Below are 24,138 nucleotides of genomic sequence, written 5' to 3' on the forward strand. Positions count from 1 at the left end.
GGCCCGTTTACAAAGTGTAACTCTTATGTAGAGGCTTGTGTATACCTTTATGGAATTATCACCGTTGCCTTTCTGTTAAGGTTACTGTTGCCTTGAATTCTGTACCCTCTGCTTAGAGGCTCTATCGTAGCCTTGCGGATGTATATTCCCGTTACCTTTATGTTAAGGATACAGTGCCTTACGAAAGTTTACGGGACGCCAGGTCGGCGTACTTTGTCTGTGTGTGACAGTGCCGCCGCCGCCGACACGTGAGGACAAGTGGAAAGCAGAAGCAGTAATGGATTCTTCTTCTGTTTTCCGCTCCTCCATTCGTGTCGACAGCCACCGTATCACGTTGAAGAAAAATTACGCCTACCTCGTGTCCCGTAATCCTTTGTCGGGCACGGTACCTCAATTTCTTGACCAGGTCGCTATTAAAGGTCAGTCATAAAGACTGATCTGTGAGACTGATACGATTAAGACCTTTATCTAGCCACAAAAGGACTAACTATAAGAGCAAGTCAGGACTACCTCAGACGCCAGCTTTGTGATTGGCTTTCAATAGTGACCTGTGTAACGTGGCGATGAGTTTATGTCAGTGGACTACGAGAAATGACAGGCGGTATCTTTCCTTACATATACTTCAACCACTCTTCGGTACAAAATCCGAAAACCGTCTTTGGAACGGCTCTGCCACACACAAAGGCTCAAGTGACACTCAAGTTACTCAAGTGACAGAATATAGCAATCATCGGAAAAAAATTGAACGCGTCCTCAGAGCGAAATAAATTTTAAAGGCGATGCTAAACTTTAAAGGTTGTTTTACTTTCCTAACTAGAATTAAAAGAAAAATTCGTAATACAAGATTCTATCACACGCAATGAATCTCGCTTTGGCTATAGACCACCGCACCGCGAACTTTTTGCTTAAAGCTGCACCAGAAAGAACTTATTTGCGAATGCAGCTACACTTTGGCGCCCGTGTTTTCAGTTCAGCTTGTCAGTAAATCCGCTTTTAATTCAATCAATAAAATCAACAGACAGAAACATTCATTGCGTGAGGGAAGATGTCCTAGGTCGCTTAATATAATCGGGAATGAAAAAAACGGCTAGGAAGCAAGCGAGCTAGTGAAGATGATGCATAATGTAAAACCCCGAGACTAGGGAACATGAAAGGACAGACACAAACACGAAGTCTCAAACACAGCTCACAGCTTTGAGCTTTGAGCTGTGTTTGAGACTTCGTGTTTGCGTCTGTCCTTTCGTGTTCCCTAGTCTCGGGGTTTTACATTATACATAATCGGGAAGTTCGTCTCGTTTTGCGATCTAGTCAAGGGACGGCAAAATTGTTACGGTGTAAAAAAGAGAATCTTCTAGAGTTTCTAGAAGGACAATGAATTTCACTGAAACTCACCTGAAGCAAATTTCAAGCTCATACATTATATCCAATTACATATTTGCAAGGTGGCTATTTTTTCCTTTTTGAGTTATCGTTTGGTCTCTTGCTATTTCCTTTCGCTGCCTTCTGAACGTTATTTTATTTACTGTTTCTCTTTCTCTTTTTAAGGAGCAACTCAATGCTTGTTCTTCCTTCAGCGACTGACGCGGTGTTAAGCGTTGCTTTTACACGTCATGAGGGAACATGAACGTTAGGCGGACATGGTCGCTGCGCACACGTGCGCGCTGCTATTGTGTCTCTTCACGTGTCAGTGAAATCGTTCACATAAAAATTACATCTTCCCCTCCTTCTATTGAGCAAAGATACAGCCTCAACTAAATCGACATTTCTACCGATTTCAGAAACTGCCAAGTACCTTCCGTGTCCATGCTAGCAGTAACAGCACAATATACGTTTATGATTTCCAGTTTCTTGTGTCTCAGAGATGTATTCTGGGCAGTCGCATTCATCTCCTGTACACCTTCCATGGCGAACGCCCGTACCTGAGAACGGCATGATGCATGAAAAAGCAGTTTCTGCGTTTAGTGACATGCAGAACGTGTTGAGCACAGCAACAGTTTACCTTTGACACATCAGCGCGACCTCCGTCAGCAGAGTTCGAGCTGGTGACAGCCGAAAACCTCCGAAATGAAGAAGCTCATACGTTGTCAAAACTGGTAAATTTTCAGTGTCAAAAAATGGCGTCCAAGATCTGCAGGCAGTTGCATGTCAAGGGGCGAATGATGAAGAACGAGAGAAAACCGTGTGCATAGCGCGCGGCCAAGGACGCTCAAGTGAGGGTAAAATTTATAAGTTACCGTTACTTCGAAGGATAGGGAACACAAATATTTACAAGCTACACCATCTGGCACTCGGCCAGTCACTTATATTACCGACGAGTACCTTCTACTGTGACATATAGAAGGTGTGTAACGTTGTCAGTAAAGTAGTATAACTTTTAAATTAGATGTTACAGCATTTTCAACGTGGCCCGAAAAGCAACCAGATCAAGAGTGTACCATCAATAACGAACACGAAGATCACGAAGTGCATGCAACCATGGTGTCAGCTTGTCCAAAAACATCACCAAAACTCCACTGCATGCGCTATGAAAACAAGTATGCGTATAGCAGCGAAACCCGTTCCTCTCACAACGCTAATGTATGTCATGTCTAATGTGGTTCCGCTTTAATGTGCCACACGGCGAGTACAACGATCTTTTCTGAGTGAGTATTATATGCTCCCCAACATTGGCACGTGGTTTTCCTAAATAAAAAGTAAGTGAAGCTATATTTTGATATCATACACTGAATCATATGGGCACGCTCAAACGATATGTTCTACAGCGTTGATTAATAATGTCACCACATGCTTCAGGGAACACATTACCGGCGATGCGTTACATTTCGACAATGATAACTGTTATATGTACTGGGGTAGCCAGTCCGATTTAGTCACGACTCACCTCCTATTGTATTCTTCTATTATCATCATCATTATCAATGATAATCATACATTACATTTTCCGAATGGCTTGTGATCTGTAATCTAATGTCACTATATTTGATATAATAGGGGGTTTATATATATATATATATATATATCATATATCACATATGTATCACATACCATATATATATGAGGGGGTTTAATGTATATTACATCCACATTTTTTGCCTGCTAATGTGTAATTGCATTAACCATTACTTGGTTTTGGTTGATTACTCACAGGATGATTTTTCGTGGAGATTTTTGTCAATGACCAGACCAAATCGTTCATAGTTTTCAACTTCACACATAATTTTCTGCCATCAATAATATTTACCGAAATAAAGAACCAGTTGGTCCTTTCTACAAAGCACGTGCGACCCATGACTTGAAAACCCGAGACGAGGTTGTGAAGATAACAGACAAACACTAACACGGTCTCAAACTCAGCTCGAGTTTTCAAGTCATGGATGGTCACCACCAGCTCGCTTGCTACCTAACTTTCCTTTCGTTCACATTCGAACACCTGAACTAAGTGTGTTAGGAAGTTGAAAAATGTGATGACGGCTAGAGTGATACTCTACAAAAGTAACGATTTTGTAATATGAATTACAAAGCATGGCAGAATAATGAGTAACGTAAGGAACCACTTTGCAGAAGGTTATGGATAAAGGTATTGCACTGAAAACTAACGCAGTCCACCTACCTCCGGCCTCGTTAGACTAGGGCGAGTATCAAAAGTGGCCAGTGTACACTAGTTTACAGTATGCCGAGTGTCACTTCCAGTTATACCAGAGATATTCCATTACAGCCAGTGACCAGTGTGAGGTGATTTCCAGTATTTCCATAATGTAATCCAGTGTTTCCACTGTGATTTCCAGTCCAACCAGTGACATTTCTAGCCTGACCATTGACGTTTCCAGTTTGACCAGTAAGATTTCCAGTTTAGATCTTACTGTTTTTTTTTTCAACAGCGCCTTTCCGAAAAATGACATTTAAGAACACTGTCAGACGGTAGCGTAAGTATGCTTTTTAGTAATTACCGTTTACGCTCAGCGCAACTTCCCAGCGGCCTTTACGATGCATAGCGCGCTACTCTCAACAGGCGCATTCGTCCACTTCGCTTCTGACGATGCTCAAGTGAAAGAAAAAAACATCTAAATGTGACAGTACGAGTCCGAATCCAGATTATAACCTTGTTGGCCACGTTTTTTCAGATGAAAACTTTAATACGGCGGTAAAGAATGAAACAGAAAGACCATGATGGCGCAAGAAGCCAGCAGCAAGGGGTTAATTTGCGTCTTGTTTGACAGGGGGTGATTCATCATGGCTATTTCAAACTCGAAAGGCCGCTTATGCCATCTCTCATTTAGCATACCGTCTCACAGAGGTATTATACCAACCAGTGACATGGAAGTGCACTTTTCAGGTTTGTCGTGGCGTAGCATCACAGCACATATTACTATCTCTATTAGTAGCAAACTAGTACCTGTTAGGCATGTAAGTTTTCTGTGTTTTATTTTCGTCTTTACATTCATTCGGCAGTATTAATGCTTAACATGTGTTCAATCTGTGCCTTTTTTGTGCCTTTTTGGTTTCAAATTATCGTCCACTATCATTGTTATCATTGTTATCAACTTGCTGTAAATTGTTGGAGCATATAATCTCTAAGCACGTCACAGCATTTTTTTAGCAAAATCAGCTGTTCAGCCCGTTAAAACAGTACTTCCGTTAATGATTTTCATACGTCACGGCCGATCTGATTTAGTGCACGATTTATCATCAGCCAGTAACAACAATTTACAAACGGATGTGCTGTTCCTCGATCTCTCCAGGGCGTTTGATCGCGTATCTCACAATAAACTAATCCTCAAGCTGGGAGCGTGACCCTAAGATTCCTGGTTCCGTAACTGCCTTCGTGAAACAAGGGAAAGGGTGCAGGCTAGCTGGTATAGATCCACGAAGGAAACCGAGAGACACGGATACAGAAGGACGCAGAGAACCTACGTGTGTCGCCCCCTTCTGTGTCCGTGTCTCTCGGTCTTCTTCTTGGATCTACCTTTGTGGTCGTACTCACTTCGTAGCGCATAACGGATGCGAATCATCAAGCAAAAATGTCTGATCAGGGGTACCACAAGGCTCGGTTTTAGGTCACTTATTGTTTCTTTTATATGTGAATGATATGCTGACAAGAATTAACTTGAGAAGAATTAATTGTCTGTTTGCGGATGGTTGCATACTGTATAGAACAATTTATTCAGGTGATGACAACGATATCCTTCAAATGTGCTTGGATCAAGTCTGTGCCAGGTGCCGTGAATGGCAGATGACGTTGAACGCTGATAAAACTGTATGCGTATCAGTCACACGCAAAACAAAAGCTATACAAAAGGAATAGTTTCTTGTGGGCAATTCCGTTAAAACGGTGAAAGAATGCAAGCACCTGGGTGTTATTCTCACTGGCGATCTTAGATGGAGCTCACACGTTCCATACGCAGCATCCCGCTCTCAATGTCAGCCTGCTAGCTCCAAATACGTCGCTCGCGCTCTCGCTGTGTCCAAGATTTCATAGAACGTGCCATCTCGCCCAATACATTTCTCCACTCCATCGGCCCAAAAATGCAATACGTTCCTCCCCCAAACATCACCAGGAGGGAAGTGTCTGCTATCCACCGTCTGCGGTTAAGCGTGGCTCGAACGCCTACACGGCTCTTCCAAATCAGCATGCATGACACTCCTACATGTGCAGCCTGCTCTACCGAGGGCAACACTTCCCACCTGCTCCTCCACTGTCGCCTGTTCGCCGCTCCCCGTGCCACTCTTATGGGGTGGCCGAGCGGCTAGCTGCCCTGGGGCTGAGGGAGGTCTCGCTGGCAACGGTACTGGGCCCCCTGCCACGCCCCCTTCAGTGGCGCGTCGGAAGGGAACTCGTGCGCTTTTTGACTGACACAGGGCTCGCGCTGAGCCTGTGACTGCGCCTATTTTCTTTCGCTCTTTTCGTTTTTTTTTTACGCGAGAATAGCAAGCCGGCTTCTGGAGCCAGGCTAACCTTTCCCCTTTTTCTTTGTTTTTTTCTTCGCAATAAACCTATATCCCCCCCCCGTTCCATACGTAGTAACAAAATCTAGGAGAAGGCTATTTTACCTCAGGGGAGCACTTTGTTACGCTTCAGCCGAGGTCCGCTTGCTATCCTATAAGGTCTTGGTTTTACCAGTCATTATGTATGGCAAGGTCATCTGGAATCCATACACCATAACCCTTAAAGAAGATATTGAGAAGGTACAAGCACTTTGTTGAAACGTTTTCTATAATCGCTATGGAGAGAAGAATCCTCAACGGCTATGTTCCGTCAGGCATACCTAGAAACTATTGAAATTAGCAACTTAGAGGCAATACTCAAATTTTTCTGCTTAATACTGCACAGACTGATTAATAGTAGTTTAAGGAACTTCATTCACTTTAAAGAGCACTTGGTAATACGTGGTCGGCATACTTTGTCAATAAAGCAAATATATGGTAAAGCTGATACTTGTAAATACCCTTTCAAGTCTTCCAAGAACAATTCCATCTTGGAATGACTTACCTCAAATAATTTGGAATTCAGGGTCATATCAACTTTTTATAATGTATTTCTGTCGGTTACAGAGATAATTATTGCATCACCATTCACCAACAGCATCACCAACAGCAAAAATTTTGCTATGCCACTACGTTCCACGACAATACGAACCATAGACAAAAAAAGCTGAATGCGTATTACTCCCTTCCATGCGATGCCTCAGTGCTTTTGTATTTTATTCGTTAACAGGTGTACGCTGACCAACTCTCGAGCTATTTTAGGTAATTCGCTTCGGAACAGCCAAGCAAACAGGCAGATCGACTGAGGATATACGCATGACTTACGATCCCAGAGAGAAAACTGGTATCTCGGATTCTTTATCTCCTGAGGCGGAATGCAAGCACATGCCGCGCCTGTCGTGTTGGACGTTTTATTATCATTTTATGCGCCATTGTCTCGTACCTTTGTGGAGAGGTTGCTCATAAGTCCAAGCAGTGCGCGCGTTGGGCTGGTTTGTCGGGTCATCCTAACACACGCAGTACATCCTTTCTTCGTAAGTACAGTGTTTACTACGATGTCATTTTCCTTTCATGTAATTGGATGTGCGTTTCTTGGGCGATGGGCCACTTGAATACGGCTGTTTTTATGATGTACCCACGGACCAAAATTTTGTGGGTGGGGAAGAATTGACAGGCGTTCAATAAGTTTCCCACGCACGCATGATGTCCCATTCTGAAATCAGGATGAGCTATTGACATTACTAACTGTAGGCCCTATATCCCTCCTGTTTCGCTTTTCTAAACTATTTGAGAAGGTGATCTTTAGAAAGATGTACTTTTCCTTTCCTTCCATTTGTTCCGTGGCTCAGCACGGTTTTGTAACCGGCCAGTCTGTGTAAACAAAACTTGATACGTTTCTGCACGTTGTTAGTGAACGCCTATGTAATCAGCAACAACTCGATGCTATCCTGATTTACCTAAAGTGTACGATATTGTTACTCACTAGGTTACTTTGGGTTATTTGAAGGTGCGTGTACCTGGTGTTCTTCTTATCTGAGTAACAAGAAGAATGTTGTGCGCATACGTGGCTCGTTATAATCGTTTTTTCTATTATTATCATTTTGTCTCATTTGCTGGGACCTCCGCTCCTTAATATATTTGTACATGACATATAGATAACTGTCAAACACTCGAAGATCATTCAATATGCTGATGGCTTTACCGATGCATTCCATCTGAGAGTGATTGCGATTAATTGCTTTAGAATATCGCTAAATACTCTTGGTCAGGGACGGGCAGTATTTAAATACATTGTAATTAAAATACTATTCCAAATATAAATACATGTGACGAGGAACAGGCCGAACTCACGCTCTTGCATGGGCATGCATTCATTAAGCTCACATTGCTCGGAACGGACGTTCCTGTGTTCATCACATACATGTATTTATATTTTGTAGTTAAATACAGTCTTGACCAGGGTGTCGAACCGCAAAAATACGGGTTCGGTTCGGGTTCGGGTTGGCGTTGCTTGGATTTCGTTCCGGTTCAGTTCCGGTTCGGCCACGCCAAAAATAGAAGCGGTTCACAAACCGGTTCGCGAACGGGTTCAATGCTTCCACTTTATATCTACCATAAAACTGCTTTTATCGGGAAATACGTGGCTAATAGCTTACTGCTGTTGTCTTCATTAACGTTTTTAGTGGTCAGGTACTCCATTTAGAGAGAGAAAGGGGAAATCGATGAACACTTGTAGTGTCCACGCTAATGAAGCGGTGTAGTCCTGCTGCTTTCTGGTCCCCAAACCTCTTTTTTCACACGTACAGTGCAAGCGAGCTACACTCAAAGGAAGCCTAATAAGATGGACAACATTTTCCACAGGGGACGGTAGCTGCCAGCAGACTACATTCGCAGAGTGAATCGTACTGAAGCATGTCGAAAATAAGTGTGCCAGCCTTGCTCACAGCTGTGTACCGTTAATCCACAACACACAAACAATGTGTCATGACACAATTGCGCTTCCAGTAAGCAGAACTACATTTACTTCTCAAACCACTATCAATCAAACAGGCACCGTTCTGCGTACGCTCCCTATCCAGTTCTCACGTTTCTGACTTGTTTAATTTTTACTGGCCACGTCTAAAGGGAAACATTGGGCGCTTCCTTAATCACATGTTCGTCCTATAGAGCTACACAACTGGCCTACTCCATTCCTACTTCGTTCGTCCGCCTGGCTCCTCCTCTCTGAAGAGCAGACGCCGCAGCGCGTACGTGGGGCGCTAGCCGCGGCGCTCGTAAGGACAGCTGCGCTTCAAGGTGTTAAAAAAGACGCTGAAAGCATACTTACTATACGCCCTCGTGTGTCTGCTAGGTGAAAATTTGCGAAATCCATTATATGGATGATGGTGATGTGATAAAGGAAAAATAAAGGGATGTGAGTAAGTCGACCATGATATGGAGACCAATGGGTCCTCGTTCGGGGAGAGGCACTTGAACTCTCATGCTGACTTCTTTTATGTCCGAACCGCTTTGTTGGGAACCGGTTACCGCTATTATTGTTTTCGGTTCGACTTCGGTTCGGGTTCAACAGTGTCATGAAAGTTGCGGTTCTGGTTCGGTTCCGACAAAAATAGCGGTTCGGGTTCGGTTTTCGGTTTGGGTTCGGTTCGACACCCTGGTCTTGACAAATGCATTTATAATTATATTTAGATACGAATTTATGGTCGGGTATTTATTCTTCTAAATGCTTTATAAATACCCCCTAAATACAGAATGTACTGATTCATATTTTAAAGTTGCCCTGCATTTGACCTCTCGGGAAGACGGGCGAGTTTGGGGCCGAGTTACGCCGTATTTGCGCTAGCATGCACATGTAACAAACCATTCTAGATGGCGACAACAACAAGAATAAATCATGACGATGAGATGGTGTTTCACCGCGGTGGTGCGGTGCACTTAGTTGGCGATCGAGTCTTTCACTGTTGCTGCAGATAACAGTCGCGAGAACCCGATTACCTTGCATCTTCGTCAAATTTAATACAAACATTTGTTCATCTGCACCTGTGGAGATGCTCTTATCCTTTGCGAATCTGATTGTACGGCCGAACAGAAGATGCCTAAAAGATGCGGTCTTCGAGAAACTTCTAATATTAAAATCGCGTTGATAATCTCACAAATTAATGATTTTTCCTTGCTGATTTGTTGTTATGATCATCGTTATTTCTGTAATTCTAGGTGACATCTTCCTCACAGTATTTATGGTAGTAGGTAAGGTATTTAAATAATGTATTTATATTTTGTATTTAAATACTCATGTTGAAAAGTATTTATGAAGAGCATTTAAATACCCCTTTCAACAAAGTATTTTGTATTTATATTTCAATACTAAAAATGTATTTATGCCCATCCCTGCTCTTGGTGTACCTGCAATTGTCTTCGCTAGAATCTGTCTAAGGGTACTGCACTTTCCTTCACGAAAAGATCAAATGCACTGTTATGTAGTTACACTAGAGCCTCTACCCATCTTCGACCTGACGACGTTGTCGGGAGCCTTTGTCTACTTTTTCATTCCAAACTGATGTTCACAGTACATATTTCTCACATTGTTAACAATGCCTTTCGCACCTTAGCCATGATTATACACAATGTACAAAAAAATGTTCACTTCTGCAAACGCTCCTTTATGCTTATGGAATGCTCTTGCATGTACTTAAGGGGTCTCTGACCAGAAGCTGGAGAGCCTTTTCCGCAGTGGCTACCGATAGAATACACAAAAGCAACTTCATATACGAAAATTCATGCCTCAACACCTCGTAGTTTTCGTAAACTCGAATTTTGAACATCGCGGTTCACGCCGACGCTGGCACACCTAGCGTCAAACCAAGAAAACGTACGCATATATAGAAAACTCATCTGGTCATCCCACTGGGATGACGTCAATCGCCCATGCAATCAGCGCGCAGAATGCCGTCACGTGATCGAGCACTACAACAACAACTTTCAGCAAGAACCAACATTTTTACGCCGATATACTGTTGTCACAATGTCTGGAAATAAAAAATATGTATATACTTCGAAATCTACGACCTGTTTTATAACTGCGATAATCCAATTAGCGACTTCCGTGGAGAGAGGAGCTACGAGGCTACGAGCTACGACGACTTCCGGGATCCAGTGAGCTATTTCACTGCGTTAGCGTAGTGTGTGTAATTCAAAGTTTTCTTTATTTCTATCTTTTGGAACAACGACCAATTTATCGAGGTACAGCCCTTACTTCATTTGACGTGCCTCAGTTGTGTCATCAAAGCGAGATTTCTCGGCGGGCATTCAGTTCCATACTGCGCGTTCAACCGCAGCGGCAGGATAATACCGCGGCGGATTTTGCCAATCGTATTTGAAGAATGCAGACTATGAGACGGACCCCTCAGTTTGAGTACAAAGAACCACCGCCTACAGCAGTCCGCAGTGCTTTCCTTGAATCGATAGTCCAAGACTGTTACATCTGGACATGACGAGGTTAGTGTCTTCTGTATAATTTATACAGTGATTACTCTCCTTGTGAGAATTACGTTGTGGCATGCAGATGTTAGGAGACCATTTACGCAACAAAGAAAAATACGGATTAAAGCAAATTGAAGTTTACGCACTAAATCAAAAGATTACTGTACAGTTCTGAGTGTTGTTGAATGCAGCCATGCGAATGCAGTAAGCAACATTCACAGTACGTAAAATGAAGCTGTGTATTCAGCATCTAGATGTAACATTATAATTGTCACAGCAGTGTGCACCAATGTAGTTCATGATTTCCTTGGACAAGATGTGGAACCAAATGTTGGAAATACAAGGCAGGGATCAGGTACAAGTTTTCTTCTATTTGTTTTCCTTATAATATGCAGCATACTGCACATAGTAAAGAAGGGTTCTGGATTCTAAACCAACGCAGTTGAAATCCTTAGTTTACCCCAAGCTGTACTATTGTTGTCTAATCTGGGGAAACACCACAGAGGGCAACTACGATAAAATTGCAGTGCACAAAAAAAAAAGAAAGAAAGAATTCCTGGTATACGACAACCATGTCTACAGGTTGTCTACAGGTGCAACGTGCTGGACCCTCGTTGCAAAGAGGCCCAGCAGGGGTGCCACTACAATCCATCCATCCAGCCCCTCAGCTTCTTCAAGACATGCAAAATACAGTAGACAAAGCGTTCACTTGGAAATCAGACATTTACACAAAATTGCCTTGCAAATTCAGGATCTTTTAGCGCCATCCCAAACACTTGCCATTACGGTATGAAATCTATCACTGTACCACCTTACAAGGTTCCACTGCTACGGACCAACTACAGAAATCAGCAGAAACTGTTCCTCTTCCGAACAATTTTTTTCAGCTGATTGGAAATGGCCTTCCTGTGTCCAGTTTCAAAACAGGGTTACACAAACTTGTTGAAGTGTTATTAGAGACAGTCCACTCTGTTATGTTTTTTTGTGTGTGTGTGTGTGAAAATGTGGACAGCTCGGTGCAATTGTGTATTTTATTTATGTGGTTGTGATTTGCAGTATGCTCGTAGTAGTAATATCTCAGTTATCGCATTTATATGGCTTTTTTAACAATGTTAGGGCGATGACTTCATGGAAGTGGAAGGAACAGGAGAGGAAGACATCTGGCAATGGTCATGACAGTTGTCCGTCAGGTACGGGACCAATTTCTTTTATAAATGTGGTATATAGCGTGAAGTTGTTAATAACCAAAAGTTTTTTGTTCCCTTTAAAGGAATCTACAGGTGGTGAGCACGCGTAAGGAATTGACATATCTCAATACAACTTAGACCTGCCTGTTGCACATGAGGTGTGTGACTCCACTTACACACACAAGCTTCTGCAGGTTCGATGCATGTATATTTTGAAACATGAAAGACAGAGTGCTAAAAATATATCTGAGGTGAAAAATTGAGCAGTTCACTGCAGTAATTCTATCGATTTATTTTCAGCATTTTGGGAAAAATATAGTGATGGCAAGATTACCTGTGCTGTACTGCCAGACCATCTGCAGTTGGAGTTCCATGTCCCAGTTATTATATATAATATCTGTTTGAGGTTATTACATATTTATTATGCAAGTTTTGTGCCTGTGAGTTCCTGTAAATGTGCTCTGCGGTGATCATACTGGACAGAGAGCTATGCCTGTATAATAACAGTGACTAATGTTCTCCTGCCCATAAACCTATTCCTAGGGTACATCTGCACTCTTGGAAGCCACTGGAGAGGCATGTTAGCTTAGCTGAATTGGTAAGGGCCCTGGATCGGTAATACAGAAGATGTGGGTTCAAGTCCTACTACTAGCTAACCTTTCCAGTGACTGCCTTCTTTCATCATTCATTTCTTAGGCACTTGATGCTTTGTATGTATTTGCCTTTTCTATGTGTTCCAGTCTCAGAACATCAACTGCCATGTTCAAAAGAAGTGGAATATGCCTCTGCAATCTGGAACCCATCCCAACATCTCTTAATCGACAAAGTAGAATTTGTACAGAACCGCACGGTTTGCTGCTCGTGATTATCATCCTGTTTCCAGCGTCTCAGCCATTAAAGCCAAACTCTTTCTTACTCCTTTGATTACCAGATGAAAGGTATCAGGCCTGGCATTCTTTCATAAGTTGTATTACAGTCACACTCCTCCCCACCCCACTTACTGTGAATATCCTCACAAGTTACTTCCAAGACTTGATGACTCGCACAAAGTACTTGCTCCACCTACACAAACAAAAAAATTCCTCTACTCTCCGCACCAGCTGATGGTGTCAAACACCTGCCCACATAGCATCAGAACAAAATGTATCGTCATTTATTTCCAAGTGCTATGATCGTTTTCAGATCGAATGAATTCCTTTGTGGTGAGTGAACGAATTTTGTTTGCATCATTTTGGTATTTGTCTTTTTTGGATAAAAAACCTCCCGCATTTATGTAAGTCCCTTCACAAGGGTCTTTAAGTAAACAAATGAAATGAAGAACTTCGTGATACTTTCATAGTTGGAGCATTTTAATGCATATTTTAAAACAGTGGCTGCTAAAAATGTGTCAGACACCGTTACAAAGGCTGCCGTCTGTATCAGGTGAATCATGATTTTTCCCAGAAGCCCAATAATGTATAACGCTGCATCACATATGCTATTTTGGAGCAATCTCTGCAGACATATTATGAAGATATTATCTGAGTGCCACAATAAACTATATGAACCACATTTCATGTTACATCATCTTCGACTAAAACATGCCTATTTGAGTATTTGAGCAGCCCAAGATACAAATCTTGGTTCCTCAAGGTCTACATCCTACTCGAACTGGGTGTGCACTTTGCACACAAAAGGAAAATTGCGAATAAAAAAATGGCTAGGAAGCAAGCGAACTGGGGTTTTACATCATGCATGGAAGATTGAGGTTTTCGATAGTCAACTTGTGTAGTGAGCACTTCTGGAGGACAGAGCACGAACCGAGGTCACACACAGGGTAACCTGCATAACAGTGTGATTTACTTCCACATAACGATCATTAAAATACTTGAGGTGCTTAAACAATACTATTTGGGTGCTATCAGACAGTAAGAGTTCGAACAACACTTACGACATATTGACTGAATGGGTGGACAAAAGGATGCGTCAGAACAGGATTGGATTTGTGTCTGTGGTGGAATTGAGAGCCCAATGTAATTCCTACCAGGCGGAGCAGGCTGATGAGATGGTGCTTTGTGTCAGGGGTCAGCACAGTGGTTTATCCAGAATCCCAAGCATGGAGGAGTGTTGAAAATAGTTCGGGGGGAGAGGGGATCATTATTATAGTTGCATCATTACCGACATGTGTCTACAGCTGAAATTGCAAGGGCACCCCCTGTAGGGGGTACTTCCACCTAGTATCTTGGGTATTTAAAGCATGTAGTAGTTACTATGGGAAAGGCTTTGCGTATCCTGTTCACCGCGCAGACTGGTATAACGATTCTCTTGTTTTTTTTTTCAAGTCTGTGCAACATCCATCTCACGAACTGTTGGTATGTAGTGTACGTATCTATTTCCTGTATCAGACACGCAAGCTTTGGACAAAGCTAAAGCTAGTAGGACGCCGAGTATTAATTCAGCTGCACTCTTTCTGAATAAGTGACGAACAATAACGAAAAGTTCAGAAAAACTATTTTGTATTCAAACCAACCAGCATGATTGTGCACGGGACACGTACGCTTCTTGTGAATATGAGCGCTAGGTTCGTGCTGCCCTCGAAGTTCTAAATATGCTACTTTAGGAGCAGCTCCTTGCAACATAAGCACTCGACTTCTTTCGGCATTATTATGCAATGAACCACTCCGGCCCCTTTACACGGCGCCGTCAAACATGAAATTTACACAAACTGTTCATGTGCTTCATCGTGATGGATGCTGAAAGCTCATCTAACAGTCTGTCGTTGGAACTTCCTCTTCATGCTGAAGTCGATTCGCGGCTCAACATTTCAAAAGCAAGGCCTCCAAACTCTGCTGCACGTAGCAGGTGCCTCTCAGGTAGCTGAAAAGCTGACTTCTCGACTCCGCTGCGCTTCCGCGTCCATATTGAAAAAGCACCCAGCAATACGGAGGTTGCGGAAACCGCCCGAACTTCCGGTATGGACTTTCCACCAATAAACGTCGCGGGCGTTTGACGTCATACACATGGGAAAACCACTGCATAATAGCTAGAGTTTTGCGCTGATCGCACGAGTTGACGGCAGAAATCGAAACCGCTTTTCGGCTCCTTGTTTGGAATAGTTGGCGGCTCCGCAGAGACGAAACGTTTCAGTTGTAACTTGGAGGCACCATGTAGGTTCGTTATCCATACAAACAAAGACATTGACCAGGTTCTGGTCAGAGACCCTTTAACAATCACCGCCTTAAAACTAAAGTTGTTATGTACTACCGAAGCTTCAGTTTGAAGGAATCAGCCGTCTGGAATCTTGTAACGTTACGAATGCTCCATTACTTGAAATTCTGTAGCAGAATTTTATACATGTCCTATAGGGCCGCGGGACACCTAAAAGAGTCTGCTTGCTCCGTCGGGACAGCGCCACGATCGGCGGTCTTGGGAGTATCCGACGTGATACTATGCCGCGCGTTCTACGCACTCTCAAGTGGAACCGTACGTTTGCGTGGCGACCGCCGTAATTAGGAGGGCTGATTCTCAAAATGCGAGTAATGTGGAACCTCCCAGGGGCGCGAATCGAGAGAAGGGAGACAAACTGCACTGGAGCAACCACCATATTTATAATGTATCTAACAAGGATCAACGAGACACAGCCACTCGCGTCTATCGCGTCATAACACCTGTAAGTGATACGTCGAGAGCATGGTTATTTGATGCCTCAAAAATCCTAGCCTACTGGCAAAGACTAGGCACACTTCTCTGACTCCGGCACCAGGTACATCATGCTTTTCACTGAATCTCGTATTCCTTTCGTCTGTTTCGCACACCACTGCGCAGGTAGCGTCGTCACTGAAATCTACATCGTGCGTCCGTTTTACCCATGCTAATAAGCACGTGTGGTTACAGCATATTGTCTGAACATGTGCTGCAGTTTTTCTGATATCCTCACAAACAATAACGCTAAAAAGAGATCAAGGAACAAATTATGTACTGTATATGTGTGTTTGCTGCTATAGCTGTAGACTTGCGGCACGACGGTTGTGAAATGGTCGCTGCGTAAATACTAAACTTTTTGGACGGTGTAGAACTTCCGTTCTCACTGTGATGATCGCCAGCCAAATTACCAGGAGCAATATCGCCGCTGGGCTCTGGCGACGAAACACTCCACTCATTCTTTCCGAATCAAGCTGCCGTGTGGTCGGTTCATGTGATAGTGATACAGTATCCAGCAGCGTTTTACGGTCGCGGAAGGGACAGCTTCAAATCAATGATCATTTTGCAGGTCGTCATTCAGTGTCACCGAAACTAGAACGAAAGAAATATAATATATGCATAGCTGTGAGCTGCGAGTCTAGTGCCCTCGGTGGTATCGGAAGCATAAAAATCACTAGACTGACACCGACCGAACGAGTTCTTCCCTAGTGAAGAGTTCTTTTAGGTATGCGTTACGCGATGCACAGTTAGCGATGCAACAGCGGTAGTGTGGCAAAAAAGACGCTCGCACTTCACATGTAAACAAAGGTGGCTACACTACGGGGATCACGCAGTGTACCTTCTCCGGAGGCCGCAGCGCTGCGCCACAAGTTTGTCGCACACTCCGAATATGACAGACACATTCGTTCAACGTCTCACTATAATACGAGAACGTATTAAGAGAACTTGGCGTCGGCAACATGTCCCTGAGCTTCTAAGAGGGACAAAAGGCAAAATACAAAACGAACAGCACAAGACAAGGCTCAAACCAGCAGCTTAAGTTTTAATATAGCAGGTGCAAATATGTAACATGAAGACAAGAGGTAGGGGAAGGGGAACGCCGCTTTGCCGTCTCTAAAGAAGCGAATATGATGCCTGATATCTGATCCATTCAAGCGCCGAGTAAAACAAAGCAGAGAGGAGACCGTTGTGACCGATGAGGATGATGAGGATGATGTGATTATGCCTCATGGGTTTGTTATCCACGACCGAAAAGTTTAACGAGCAAGGAGGGGAAGGAAAAAAACGAAGAAAGTGAAGTAGTCTATGTGGTGCTGCCTAGATTATAGAGGCAAGGGGGCGATAACTATGGACGGAATACTAATAGGGTGTTAGCAACATGGGGCAAGCAAACGGAGCATGGCCTGGCAGCATAAGAATTGTCCTTGGTCCTAGGACATAACAGAAGCCTATTATAGGTCAGATGCAAAATGTGGTCGGCAACACTGTGGGAACCTTGGGAATTCGAGCACCACTGTGCAGTTGCCGCCATTGCGGACGAGTGGTGTAATCAAGTCGCTTCACTCACAACCCAACGCAGTGGTGCGAGCAGTTTTAATGTCGCGACGGCGTGTCCACTACGTTTGCGACCATTGCAGAATATTGTTCCAATAACGGTATATAGACCAGGGACCTTTCCGTCATACCGACGTTGCCCAACAAAAGCATCCGAGACTTCTATGTCCGCAGATCGGGCACCGAGAGGAGTTTCGATCGTAGATACAACTTTCACGTGGGAGCGTAAGTCGACCTCAGTTCACTGAAGATGAACACTTGTCAAAGAAGGTACAGTAGCTCATATTACTTTTTCCTGTCTTATGCTGCGTAAGCCTCTGTTTGAAGCGTTCTTGGCTGCGCTAAGTAGATATTTACAACACCTCATTTCGTATGAAAAAGTCTCCTGCTTGCAATCACTTTTATGTAGCAGAGCACGTCTAATGAGGAGGACGGGAATCATAAACCTAAGGCTCTTTATTGTCCTCTGCTTTGTTAATGCTAGCAAATATTTCACCGCACATTATTGTTTGCAGCTCACTTTAATTAAAGATTGTAACTGATTTCATGCATCGGGTTGTCTTCGTCAAGGCGACGTGCTTCTTAGACTGCACCGCCGTACAGCATCATAATTGGACAAGGAAAATGGGATCATTGATAGGATCTGTGACTGGCCTGTTGGGAAAGTGGCATGCAATCACCTTGTAGCGGTACAGACAACACTATTGCTCCTGCAGTCAAAGGGGCTTTCAGAGGCACGGAGCCAACTTTCATGTACAGATTTACCACAACAGTGGGGGGTTACTCGTGGCAAAAAGATAACAAGCACGTCCATTCCATCCGTCGATTGGAGGAAGGTGAAAGAGAGTGGTGCAGTCGTCCCAAAAGCCGTGTGCGGGAGCGTCAAGGGAGCGGAGTGTGCACCCTATACACGAGCAGGAACACGAAAATACACAGCGAAGCCTTGCAACTGACTTGCTGTCAATTGACCCTGAAAATCAGTTTCCAAAGGCCCTTCTAATGACACCTGCACATGAGCGCACAAAAACGAGATTTGTCTCGGCATCAGTCCTGTCGCCCGTGAGCTACCAGCAGTCAAGTTTGCCACACAATTTTGATGCACTAGTGTGTGGTATCTCCCCTGCTTGCCAAACCACAACGACCATCCGTCCCATTAAATTTCTTGAAGCTGCCAAAGCTTGGGACCCTCCACTCTGCCTTAGGGAAAGCGTTGTTGTGCAGGTAACTTTAATATTTCATAGCCTCAAGCAAATTGGCACATGACGCATTAATTTCTCCAGAATACTTGCATGTTTCACAATTATTTATTACAAACATTGGATATTGTCTGTGCTCCAGAAGCTACCGAAAACACATGAAGCAGCAGGGGCTCTCGAAAAAGACACCCGGCAACAGTCAAAAAGCTCGATGTGGCACCTCGAGAGGAAGCACCATGTGACATCTTCGCAGTTTGTTGTTGTCTAGAAGCGGAGAGAGTGGACCCTGAAAGGGCTCCACAACTCCACAAGTCAGAAGGACCTGTCCAGAGTACCTGCAATCAAGTAATGATTTATTTGTTTATAATTTGCCTTTTTATTTTTGCTACTTCGAAATAATGTACATAACCTCAAAGTACTTTCATAAGTTGCTCACTGCGCTGGTAGAAATAAGATTTGCCCATACAGCTGACACCCACCTGAATTTATACATGTTTTGCAGAATCTGTCTGGAATTTCTAATGAACCCATAGCCGCACAACCGTACGAAGAAGTGCTACACGAGATGGGCCACAATGCTGTGGTCAGTGACTGTGGACTCCTCGTCAACCCCTGCTTTCCATGGCTTGAGGAATCACCAGACCGTGTCGTATACGATCCAGTTGAGGGCTCCAATGGTGTGGTAGAGACTAAGTGTCCGTAATCGCTACGTGATCACCAGGGTGGTGACCTCGCAGGGTTAGAGGGCTACTTTCAGTTGGCTGGGCAGATGGGTGTCCCAGGTATGAGTTGGGGTGACTTTGTTGTTTATGGAAGATACTTTATTCTTATACACAGGGTGAGGTTTAATCCCAGCGAGTGGGAAGGCATTAGAGAAGTGCTTGACAATATTACTTCCTTGTACTTACCAATATACACACATCCCTCTCCCCAACATACATCCTTTTGAAGTGGGGCCTAAAAGCTGGTAAGGATGGCACATATTGTTCACATCTGATTTGCCTGTGGCACCAGGGAAATTGGAATTGGGCGGTCAAATACGTGGTATCCCCTGAATCGCTGAATTCCTCAATTCTTCTCTCCACGTGTATTCGCAGTGCAGCTATAATTTGTGTTTCCTGCACCTCTTCTGGGGTGAACTGGTCACGCACAAGGATAGGTGGAATGTTGATTGCCACGCCTTTGCTGTGTAGCACGTCACCTATCCTAAATCCGTTGTCTGCCATTATCGAATCACCCACATCGAACGGCAGCCTCAAGAAGCCACTTTTCAGCACACACTCCCTGTAGGATGTTCTTCCTGTGAACGATTCAGAAACAAAGGTGACCGTTGCATTCGGAGAAATGCCAAAAGCCAATTGAATGTGTGCGCAGATTTGTAGTGAGAGAGTCCCGACTGCGTGACAAATGATTTGGCCACGTAACATTTATTTCTGTGGCATCCAAATGACACGTGTTGATGGGTACATGTCCTGAAAGGCAGGTGGCATGCTCTGGTCCACTGCCTGTCGTGAGAGCCAATGTGGGATCTGCCCCAGTTGCAGTAACATAAAATCAACCCACGTCCAAAAAAATCGCGAAACAGTGCTGACAGACACACCAAATAGGTGTCCAAGGTGCCGGTGAAACACACCAAGCCTAAGCGTCACGAGCACAAGAAACAGTCTGTTATTCCACGCTGACCTTTCGAGGTCCGCCAGCCTGTCCACTGTTTGGCAGACTGCTTTCACCTTCATTTCTCCTTACATTCTTCCCATTTTCTCCTGGGTCAAGAAACTCAAGTAGAGACAGAAAGTAGCGATAACTAGGAAGGCCTGCGTAAAACTGAGTGTCTTCATCATTTTCTTTGAACTGTTCAATCCCAAGAGGGCACCCTTCTTCACGCTGTAGCAGGTTAGCCTGCGCTGCGGCGAGCTCAGAGCGGAGCACATTAATTTCACTTGTCTGGTTCTTAAATTTGAGTTTAAGGTGGTCGAACTCCACTTTTGTTGCCATCTCCGATGCCTTAGCTGCTGCAAGCTCTTGCTCTAGCTGGGCTATTTTTTCCGTGCATGCGCATACTTTGGCTGACTGTGTCACCCCCCAGCAACACCCTTACTTGTCAGTTCTTCTAACGTGCCCGGGAATGACCCAAAAGGTTCATCCTCTTCTCTGCTTTCCGTTGCCCCATGCTCCTCGCTTGGCTCCTGAGTTTCTGCAGTGCATTGCCTCTCAACTCCTTCAACAACCTCCTGCGTACTGGCCATGCCGCGCTTTCTCCTTTTTGATGCTGACATGGGTGACTGTCCTTCGGCGAGGTGTCTTTCTTGCTGGCTTGGTTTCGCCAAAGGAAAACATAGACGGCACAGCAAACTGCTGTAAATGCCGGTGACCATTTGCCACATTTGCTAGGAAATATGTTTCCAGGAAGTGGTGGCAACAGCCCTTAGTTGCATCTGAGACAGCAATAAGATGGCGCCTCATCACGCTTGATCGCAACGACCCAGTTCTTGCGCAGGTCTGCGTCCTTGGGAACACGGTGGTAGGATACCTGCGTGTAAGAGAACTTAATCGTAGGTTTACATTTATTGATAGTTACGCCAATTACGTTAATAAAGCAACCGTTCGTAATCATAAGTTAACTAGTAACCTGGAGCACTACCACGCGCATCGCTGCACGAACGCCGGCACGCAGCAGCGCGTCATACACAGTACGATGTCTCTAGTTCATCATAGACAGTTATTGACATGCACACATCTCGTCTACTATGCCTGTAACTCGTGTAGGAGGTACTACGTACTACTTCAAGGCCGCAATACATCTGCTGCACCGAAGGCAAAAATGCATTTCTTACCTTGCACCCGGATTCGTCGACGCGGCCGGCTCACAGCTTATAATAGCCACTTGTAGTAGGAGTAAGTCGAAGGTTTTAACATCGATAAGCGCGGGACGAGTCCAGGAAGCAAAGCTAGCGTCTCTCAGAGGTTAGCGCGTTATAAGACTCATCAACAGTGGCAGCGCTGAGAAGCTTCAGTTGGACTCCTCCAGATGGCGCTGCTCGGAAAGCAAATTTGCAAAGCGCCTCTATCAAAGTGCTGGTTCGGTTGGGTGAAGCCATCACACAAAAAGGACCAAGACAAATCCAGGAAAAACAAAAATGCTGCTTCATAACAATGCCCCTGCGCACAGGCCCCACGTTTCACAATATGCTGTACGGGAACGCAGGTTTGAGGTTACCAGCTATCCGGCCTATTTTCCGGACTTTGCCCCCAGTGACTTCTTTCCGTATCAACTTTTGAAAAAGCGGCTTCCGGGACAGCTAGGAGAAGCTCAATGAGGCAACTCATTCATGAACGGTTACCATCTAAAAGTAACTAAGTCACACTTCTTTTTCGAAAAGGTAACTTAGTTACAGCTGCAGATACTGCTTTCAGAAAGTAAACAGTTGCAGTTAAGGTTAAGTAACTCAATTACTATACACCTATTCTTTACACGTACTTTACTTACTCCTTACTTTACTTACTACGTACATATACTTTACACGTACTTTACAGTCATTTCACGCACAAGTCAGAACGAATAACCACAGGCAAAAATGCTTTATTTTTAAACACGCATGACGTTCTTAACTTAAAGAAGCATGGGAATTATTTGGAACATATATTTTTTACCGCTTGATATGAACATACTACCTTCATAAACTGTCACGCAAAATATTTCCTTCGAAAAGCGCGAATTTCCTGAGAAAATTAGTTTGCAAGAATGCGCTCCGCGGGGACAGTCTCCCCTAAGCCGAGTCTGGCGTGTGGTGACTTCACGCGGCCGAGCAATTCACTGGCTGCCGGAAGCGTCCGCTCCCCACCGGAATCGTCTGCTAGATCCGGAATCGTGGCGACACCGACTGAGATGCTGTTGCTATTTATTTGCATTTGCCATTCACTTGCGTTCTTACATGATTTGTCTCGTACGCTTTGGATAAAACGAGACTGCGGGCAGTGTAAATGGTGTCACTAGGCCTCTGTGTTGCCGTGACGGTCCGGGTTGAGGTGGATCATACGCGGTTGTGGTTTCTGTTTCGATTGTGCTGAGGTTTCGTTAATTAGTGAACACCCAGGCAGCACTGCGCGACGACCCAACGTCAGTGCGCCGGAGGCGACCGACCCGACCGGGTCGGCTCCCAACCATGGTCCGGCATACGGTTTGCAACACGGGGATGTTAATGGTCCGTTATCGGCAGCCTGTATCGTATCCCAACGATTTCCCAAGGTGCAGCCAATGCACACTTACGAGTACCTCCTACCCCCCAAACAAGAGTTAATTTGCGCGATTTTTAAAAACAAAATCAATATGTCATTGTAGAAAACTCTTTATTGCATCATAGTCACAAGATACATGGGTTCTTTAATGCATCATTTAGCCAGCAATGAAGAAAATGAGTGTTACATTGAAAGTATATAACCACCAGTCCCGCATATGTACTATTTACTTCAAAATATTCACTTAACACAGGTTATATGGAACAGAGATAGAAGTTGGAACTCGTTGCCAGTTAAGTTAGACTGTTGAAAGATGGAAGTCACTGGAAAGGTTAGCCAGAACATAATTGTAGGCCGGCTGCACGTTAGCTCAGACAGGGAGGTCCCATGGACCTCCTGAATTTTCGTGATTTTTTATAAATATTTAGACGCTCATCGCAAATGATCATCAACATTGGTAAAATTAATCATTCGAATACTTTCCATGCAAAAAATCGAGAAATCCAGCCCTGAATTCGATTGTTGCAACTTTGCCGTGTTTCCACATGTATACACCCCGAGTTTTAAAAGATATCGTAGTGCAATTTTTTTGTGCTTTAGTATACCTACCTGCCAGCACTCCGGGAGCAAATTTAGGCGCACAGGTGCAACACTGTATCGTATAAAATGCGGCGAACATGCTCTGCCGCGAAGTTTTGTTCAAACTTCGACGCTTCTTGCTCTGGCTGTAGATATCTCCGACACGTTCGTACGCAGTGTATGCGCGTTTTAACGCGCTAATCAGCAGTATACGCCTTTGGAGAAGAAGTTTTTGCGTTAGATGAAAGGCCTAACATCGGGCCATATCCTGGCAAAATATATACGAAATCAAGTGGGACCCTTTTGAGAAATACACGCGCAAAATCCATGTTTATTTCGAAATATGCCTAAACATTTGCCTATTTCATCACATGCCGATAGGAAGTATATGCAGGATAGATATATCAGATGAAAGATCATTAAAAGCTGAGTGAGCCGATACCAAGTATTGCGATCAGCGACATCTATAGTCAGAGGTATCAGGCGTCGAAATTAGGACAAAAGTGCGCGAGAGGGCATGTTCGCCATTTTTATAGCACACAGCGTTGCACCTGCGCGCTAAAATTTGCTCTCTAACAGCTGACCTGTAGGCATAATAAAGCAGCATCAAAAAATTTCACAACAATATCTCTTAACACTCGGGAGGTATACGCGTGCAAACACGGCAAAACTGCAACATCCGAATTCAGGGTCGGATTTTCTCGATTTTTTTGCACGAAAGCTACTCGGCAAAAATGTTGATC

The 24,138-nt window shown here is 44.1% G+C and overlaps 1 protein-coding gene across 1 annotated transcript in view; it reads left to right on the forward strand.

Moving 5' to 3' along the window:
- Positions 1-6,943: 6,943 nt before the first annotated feature.
- The window catches only part of LOC135385249 (glucose dehydrogenase [FAD, quinone]-like), a 129,093-nt gene continuing 111,898 nt past the window's right edge, over positions 6,944-24,138 (forward strand). Inside the window, exons 1-2 of the mRNA XM_064614454.1 lie at positions 6,944-7,016; positions 9,697-9,729. Of these exons, the coding sequence (XP_064470524.1) occupies positions 9,720-9,729 (10 nt within the window). The 5' untranslated portion in view covers positions 6,944-7,016; positions 9,697-9,719. The remainder of the gene's footprint in view (positions 7,017-9,696; positions 9,730-24,138) is intronic.

This window comes from Ornithodoros turicata, chromosome 2, assembly GCF_037126465.1.
Source record: "Ornithodoros turicata isolate Travis chromosome 2, ASM3712646v1, whole genome shotgun sequence".
NCBI lineage: Eukaryota > Metazoa > Arthropoda > Arachnida > Ixodida > Argasidae > Ornithodoros > Ornithodoros turicata.